The sequence below is a fragment of the Microtus pennsylvanicus genome, chromosome 6, assembly GCF_037038515.1.
Source record: "Microtus pennsylvanicus isolate mMicPen1 chromosome 6, mMicPen1.hap1, whole genome shotgun sequence".
Taxonomy (NCBI): Eukaryota; Metazoa; Chordata; class Mammalia; order Rodentia; family Cricetidae; genus Microtus; species Microtus pennsylvanicus.
Window position 1 is genome coordinate 51,774,668 of NC_134584.1, and position 7,863 is coordinate 51,782,530.

The 7,863-nt window shown below is 48.3% G+C and overlaps 1 protein-coding gene across 1 annotated transcript; it reads left to right on the forward strand.

Annotated features, from left to right (window-relative positions):
- The first annotated feature begins 1,363 nt into the window (after positions 1-1,363).
- On the forward strand, positions 1,364-2,303 carry Tmem174 (transmembrane protein 174). Its single transcript, XM_075977848.1, has 2 exons — positions 1,364-1,992; positions 2,164-2,303. The coding sequence occupies exons 1-2, from the start codon at positions 1,364-1,366 to the stop codon at positions 2,267-2,269; spliced, it is 735 nt and encodes a 244-aa protein (XP_075833963.1). The 3' UTR covers positions 2,270-2,303.
- Positions 2,304-7,863: the final 5,560 nt, after the last annotated feature.

The following is a 7,863-nucleotide window of genomic DNA, read 5'->3' on the forward strand; positions in this document are numbered from 1 at the left end:
CCATTCAGTGGAGGAAGAAGTTCATGGGTCTTTTTGGAAATTCTGTAGTCTGTCATAAAAGACAAGATAATGTCATTGAAGATCAGGTGGTTTTCTTTACATCGGCTTGGATTTGGTTGCACAACAGGGCAGGTTCACAAAGCCAGCAGTTAGTCTCACCTTTGTTGACCCGGAACTGTGCAGCCTCCAGCACAAGGCCCGAAGTCGGTGTCCAGGCAGCATCTCACTACATCTGATGCTCACGCAGAACCTCTGCCAGTGATGCCACACACACAAAGGGCTCCTGCGCTGTCTTTCCTCTCCCACCGCTAGCGTACTGCCCAAAGGCAGAGAGCTAGAGAACCATGAACTGGGGACGGGACTTGTGCTCTCAAGGGTCTCAGCCTTGCTGAGAGATGACACGAAGGACAAAGTATCGCTGTGGCTTGTGTGTGATCCCAAGGCTTGTACGTAACTCACCTCTTGGATTCATGTATTGATGGCATTTGGAGGTCAAGCCGTGGGGACATAACCAGGGAGAGGTGAGGAAGCCAGGGTGGGGCTCCCTGATGGTATTAGTGGCTTTCTGAGAGGAAGAGAGACATGGACTGATGTACTGCTGTGTTCTCATCAGATGGGGAGAGGCGACAGAAGATCTTCCGTAGATGCCTGCATGCTGATATTGGCCCCAGAAATATGGAACTGTGAAAAATAGCTTTTTTTTCTGTATAAATGACTCAGCTTGTGGTTTCCTGTTATAAATGGTATAGGAGATTGCTTCTGTGGCTCAGACAGGGAATACTATGTATGGACCTATTTCTGCCGAGCCGACCCAGCCAAAAACCAGGCAGTGGTGGCACACCACTTTAAAGCCAGCACTCAGGAGGCAGAGGCATGCAGAACTCTGCGGGTTAAGGCCAGCCTGATCTACAGAGCTAGTTCTAGGATAGCCAAGGCTACACAGAGAAACTCTGTCTCCAAAAAAAAAAAAAAAAATGTCCAGTTAGGCTTCAAGCAGGTGGTGGCTTTGGTAGGACAGAAACAGAACCACATGCAGTGCCATGTGTAACTGACACAACAGTGGCTTGAGAAGTGATTATTATTATTATTATTATTATTATTAATGCATAGGCGTCTGGATGAATGAATATAAAGTAGAAAGACAGCTTGCCAATTTTTCATAAAACAGAAGCCTCCACTTTCTGGAAACCCACAATACTTAAGGCTTCACTTGGACCTTATTCTCCTAAACAAAGTTCAGCATTTGTTATACTCTGTTAACCACGGAAACCCAAAGGTCCTTCTCTAACTAACCCGCTGCGCTCCCCCTGCTCTCCCAGTCTCTGTGTCTTCTCATGTCGGGAGAGTCGCTGCGTGTGGAGCCATGGAGCACAGCAGCAATCGCCCAGAGGACTTCCCGCTTAATGTGTTCTCTGTCACGCCTTACACGCCCAGCACCGCTGACATCCAGGTGTCTGACGACGACAAGGCAGGGGCCACGCTGCTCTTCTCGGGCATCTTTCTAGGACTGGTGGGGATCACGTTCACTGTCATGGGCTGGATCAAGTACCAGGGTGTCTCCCATTTTGAATGGACCCAGCTCCTCGGGCCCATCCTCCTGTCAGTCGGCGTGACGTTCATCCTGATCGCTGTGTGCAAGTTCAAAATGCTATCCTGCCAGCTGTGCACGGAGAGCGAGGAAAGGGTCCTGGACTCAGACCCGACTTCCGGCGGACAGTCGTTCGTTTTCACGGGCATCAATCAGCCCATCACCTTCCACGGGGCCACCGTGGTGCAGTACATCCCTCCTCCCTACGGCTCTCAGGAGCCTCTGGGGATGAACGCCGCCGCCTACCTGCAGCCCATGATCAACCCTTGCGGCCTTGTACCTTCTAGCGGAGCGCCGGCCACCACCCCAAGTCCCCCTCAGTACTATACCATCTACCCTCAAGACAATGCTGCATTTGTGGAGAACGAGGGCTACTCTCCTTTCGTGGGTGTTGGAAATGACAGGTATGCGGGGTCCTGGGATCTCTGCTCTCCCGTTCAGCGTCACAGTTAGTATCGATGGCTAGGTTTGGATCTCCAGGCAGGAGATGGGAACCGTAGATGTCGGTGTAGCCTGCCGCCCAGAGTGGTGGCCACGGATCTCTGCAAGTGCCACTGTGTTTTGTACTATTTCAGGCCCAGCTCTGATCCTGACCAGCTAGAAGGGACGCAGATGGAAGAAGAGGACTGTGTACGTTTCTCTCCTCCCCCCTATGAGGAGATATATGCCCTCCCTCGCTAGAGACTGTAACATTAGGGAATGGACATTTAGGTCATTGTGTTGTGAGATTTGGAGAGACGTGTGTCGTGATCTTCAGACGTTAGATGCCAACGCAGCTCAGGCAACCTTACAGCTGCCATTTAAGGTAGGAAAGCAGTGGGGGTGGGGATGTGAAATGTTTCAAGGCTGTTAAATTAAGCTGCCCTGGCTAAGTTCACAAGTGCTACCGGTTTGAATTCTCTCAGCTGAGAAAGTCTCCACTTTCGGAGGCGCCACTTAGTGCTAGAATGATATGTAGTGTGTTCTGTGCCTTGGGCTTGATCTTCAGTGCCAGAAAATGAAACCCAAACCCAAACCAAGTATGATCCCTCTACATAAGGTTCAGGAGGAAAATGTCACTTCTCTCTCCTCCCAGACTCTGTCCATTTCCAGGCATTAGTGCCTGAGGAGTTTTAACTCCAGTGGCCAGGGCATCTTTCAGAGAGATGAAAGCGGGGCGGGAAGGAAGCAGGAAGAGAAAGCCGGCCCAATAGAGATTTCCCTGCACCCTGGCCTTCCGAAGTGGACTTCCTTATCCCAAACAACCTGGTTGCTGTCTGATCTCCCTTGAAGCCTTTGGATTTGGAAAAGTCTGTAAAAGAAGTAAAGAGGGAAACCCATTAACAAATAAATGAATAAAAAGAGTGGGATAAAATAATGCCTGGTGTTAGAATGGTATTGGATGGCTGATGAGACCGTTTGGAAGAGAGCGGCAGGAAGATGAATAAATCCAGAAGCTGTCACCAAGTCACAGTGACTCTCGCTGCTATTGTTGTCTTCTACAAGGTTGAAGCTCAAGGTGTCACAGCCAGGAGTGAGCTCCTGGACCTCCCAGGCTAGGATCTGCTGACTTGAACTAGCTCAGCCTGATCTCCACAGGTGGGAAGCCTTCACATATTCCTCAGAACAAAGAAAGCTGATCTCCTTTATCTTTTGAAATCCCAATAGAGTCATCAGCAATCAGGACAAAGCTGCAACTTTAGGAGGTTTCTCAAGGTTTACAAAGAGAAAGGGCCATTCAGGGTAAAGATTGTTTTCCTCAGAAAAGATGCAAGGATTAGCAGGTTTGGGTACTGTGTTTTTTTGTCAAGTAATTTTTACTTTCTATGAGAAATATCTAGATTTTTCAATGATAGTAAAATAATCTTGGCTTATTATTGTGATTCATATTATACCTTAGGGATAAAATCTTTTTTGTGGGGAGGGGGCGGGTTGAAACAGGGTTTCTCTGTTGCTTTGGAACCTGTCCTGGAACTAGCTCTTGTAGACCAGGCTAGCCTCAAACTCACAGAGGTCCGCCTGCCTCTACTTCCTGAATGCTGGGATTAAAGGTGTGCGCCACCACCCCCGGGTGGGATAAAAGCTTTTATAGTTAATTTCCACATTGGTGTTAGCAAGTAATAGAAAACTAGAAGTCTCTATACTCAGCATGTGACTCTCCATCCAACTTGTTCATGAAATCCCAGACACTCACTATTTAGACTGTCTTAGAATTCTCTATGTAACTAACTATGTAGATCAGGCTGGCCTCAGTCTCATAGAGATCCGTCTGCCTCTGCCTCCACATGTGCGGAGACTACAGGCACGCACCAACATGACCAGCAAAATTCCCAATTTTTAGCTAAGGGTCTTTTAGCTAAGGGCCACGGACTTGAGGGAGGAAATTAGGAGACAAAGACATAACAGAGCATCATTAATGGCATGCTGACTGACAAACGACACAGCCCTGCCTCCCTCGTCCCCTTTCTTCCCAGCCTCGCCTCCTTTTAGAATCATGAGTTGAGTCATAATGAGCCTCAGAAAGGAAACGTCGGGAAAGACATTTGTATGGAGCCAGCTTGGACAAGACAGACAGTTGTCTTGGTGTTTCTGGGAGGGTCGGCTATTCAGGAATGGGACTGCTGGGTACTTTAACTCCAGGCAGCATAATCATTCAGCATCACTGTTCCAGTCCCTATGCCAACATAGGTGTCATTTATGTCCCCAATGATGCTACTGCAGAACTGATATCCTCAGAGTTCAAGATGCATGTGAGATTTGCAATAATTGGGGGACCAGAAAATACTAGAATTTGGGAGCTAGGAATGTAGCTCAGTTGATATAACACTTATGGAACAAGCACAGAAATCTGGTTTGGTCCTCATTGCTACATATACTGGGCGTGGTGGTCCATGCTTGTGATCCAAGCACTCTGGGGCAGAAGCAGAAGGGTAAGACATTCAAGGTTGTTACCTGCTACAGCTCACGTCTAAGGCCAGCCTGATGTACACGCGACTCTATTGCAGAAGAAAGATAAGGTGGGAATTTGGGTTTTTTTTTTCAAGCCACGCTTATTTGTTGACATCTACTCTTTGTGGGAACAGCGGCCACAAAGCCAGAAGATATTTGTGAGAAACCAAACCAAGAAGGAACAGACACAGCTTGGCCCACAGAGCACTTCCAGTCTAGTGGGGGAGTAGGCAGTGGTTCCTTTTCTCTGTTATCTATTGTTGACTCTCAGATTTCCAGGTGGGATCCTGGGGAAGTCAAGTCAGAGCCAGGGCCTTGTGTGCCCCCAGGGAGTGCTGTGCCCAGGGTCGGCCCAGCTACTGGTGTAGGTCAGGGAGAGAGGACTCTGCAGGAACTTAAAGAAACATTTATTTTTATTGGAAAGAGAAGGCGGGGCGGGGGGGGGGGGACACAGCACACAGAGGGAGGAGCCTGCAAATCGCTGTGGGAGGCAGAAGAGGCAGCAGGTGGGCTGTCTTACCAGCTACAGCTGCCCCGAAAGGGAGCGTCCGTATTCAGTTTTTCATCTGCACGGGAGTGAACTCGCTCATTTTCCTGCTGTGAGACAGCCCCACCACACTCCGTTTTTGTATTTGGGAGTGAATAAGGCTGAAACCCACTGAGGGACACCTGGCCTGTGACCACCAGGTCCTTGCTCGGACTCCTGGTCAGCCAGTATGTGTTCTCAGCTGATTTTGGTTGCTGCTGAAATGGCTGCCTTTGAACTTTCTCTCCACGTCTTATCAAGGGTGCGTGTGAGACTGATTTGGGGACAGGGGACTGGAGCCAGACCTCTGGTTTTCTGTACCCTCCTTAGATGATTTGTGGGGGAGGCAGCATGGCTCCGGGCAGACACTGAAGGAGTCTAATGTTCAGCTTTCCAAGCGTGTAGGCTTTGTGCGAGGACTATTTCATTTTTATCTCTCTGGAAGAAAGCCAGTCCATTCTAATTAAGTCACCAATAGTACCTTTATGTGGCCAAAGGAGACACACCAGTGTGTGCCCAGCCCCCAGTTCTGCACTGTCTCAGGGAAGGCCAATGCAGTGAGAACAGCCCAAGGAGTGGGAGATTTCTGAGTAAGAGAGGGTTAACGTGTAGCCTTGCGCCCTATACTTTTATCACCGTACATTTTTTTGAGGTGAAAAGACTTGGTGATCAGAGCCAATTTTCCATTTCTTCAATTTGACTAAAAAAAAAAAAATGAACCTCTCTTATTGCCTTCCTTCTGTCCCATTCAAACCTTCCTTCTCAACACGTGCCTCTCCTTTGTACGAGTGTGTGTGTGTGTGTGTGTGAGTATGTGTGTTTGTGAGTGTGTGTGAGTGTGTGACTCTGTATGAGGGTATGAGTGCATAAGGGAGTGTGTGAGTGTGTTTGTGAGCGTGTGAGACAGTGTTTGACTGTATGAGTGTATACGTGAGTGTGTATGTGTGTGTTGTGTGAGTGTGTGTGAGAGAGAGTATGTATGAGTTTGTATATGTGTGTGTGTGTGTAAATGTGTATATATATGTGAGTGTGTGACTGTGTGAGAGTGTGTGTGAGTGTGCATGTATGTGTGTGTTTTATGTTTGGTCCATTGAGTTTCACGAGGGTCATTTGCATGAGCATGGGGGTGAACTCATTTGCAGCCTGACGCACTCTTCGTGGTCAGCACTTCGCTGAAACCCTCATTGAACAGCGCTCAAAAATCTTCTTAGCTCATGAAAACGAGGACCACCATGCAGCTGTTGCTGCTTCCTGAGGCTCCTGTGAAGCGAATCAGCCGCTGAGGTCTCAGTGTTTCTCTCTCCACCTCAGTGGATTCACCAGCCAGCGAGTTGCTGGCTAGCCACAGGAACTGTAATGACTGTGGAATGGGACCAGCTGCTGGGGGAAGCATTAGTGAGCCCACCCGAGATGGGGGCTACAGTATAAGGCAGAACAGTAGGGGTTGGCCTGAGGACAGCTCTCACCCGAGGGACTCTGATGGCGTTGGGGCCATGTAGGAAGTCTTTGCTCCCACGGGCATCCCAAGTGCATGGTGACTCAGTAGCTAGAACTGCAGGACTCTGTGGGAGTGTTCTAAGGAGGGAACTGTGACCTCTTAGGCCATGGCCCAGAAGACTTATCGGGGTGTGATGCCTTTGCCTCCACCCTTCAGTGGGGTCATGTAGTAGACCACCTACAGAGAACTCAAAATGTTGCTGAGAAAACTTTCAATTACAGGAAATAAATGGGCTTTTAAAATACTTTATTAGTTGTGGTAATTAAACCCACACAGATAAGACTTTTCAACTTAATACTGTGTGTTACCTCTGTACGAATAAAACAAATGAACTCAACATTTTAAATAAAACCATTAATTCCTGTACAATGGTAACTCGACATGGTAAACTTGTTTTCCAAAGCTGACAACATAGTTAGTTTCCAAAAATCAAATATATGTGCATATATCTCATTTTATGTTTGTATTAAAAGCCCAATAACATGTATAGAAACATCCAGAACACTTCATTGAAACAATGTAAAAAACAAAACCCTAGAAAAGAACACAGTTGAGGCTGTGGGACCCACACCACTTCTTCTTTATTAGCTTGTCAATCATAATCTGGACAAAGAACATTCTTGGAGCACCACTGAGAACAGCTCTAATAAGGCAGGGTCACTATTGGGCATTGTAAGGCAGGTGCAAGCTCTTCTACAACCATGGAGATTGGGCACTGACCTATAATGGCAGCGCCAGGAGATACACTGAACAGGGACTGTTTAAGACTTGGGCCGACTTTGGGGCCCTCTGTTACCAGCTAAAGGCCCCAAAGATGGCATGGAGAAAGGCTTGTGAATGAAAGAAACAAGTTCCTTAAGAACCCCCTAGATGGGCATGCTGGTTATCTCTTGTAAACTCAGCACTTGGAGATAACAGTGGGGGGCTGAGGCAGGAGGGTCCCCACAAGTTCAAAACCAACCTGGGATACACAGGGAGTTTTAGCCCAGTCTAGGCTAAGTCTCAAAACAATGACAACAAAAGGACAACAAAGAGGTTAACATCAGCTGGGAGCATCAGGGAGCAGACATGAGCTGGTCTCCTGGTGGCAGAGCTGACAGCGTTGACACCTTTGGTTGGGCAGGCATGAGCTCACGCAGGCTTCAGAAGCAAGACCAGAACTCCCAGGGCAAGATGCCTCCCCAGAGCCCTTGGGACACACCCTTTCTCTCCTGAGCCTGGGAGGGGCAGATCCCTCTGGCAACACAGGTGTAGGCTCCCCAGGGACTCCCCTCCCTTCCCCTTTGCTGCACTAAGCCCCTATGAGGCAACTTTCCAAACTCA

Coding starts and splice junctions, on each gene's coding strand:
- Tmem174 (XM_075977848.1), top strand. CDS start 1,364: ATGGAGCACAGCAGCAATCGCCCAGAGGACTTCCCGCTTAATGTGTTC. Junction 1,993..2,163: donor GTGGGTGTTGGAAATGACAG/GTATGCGGGGTC, acceptor GTACTATTTCAG/GCCCAGCTCTGATCCTGACC.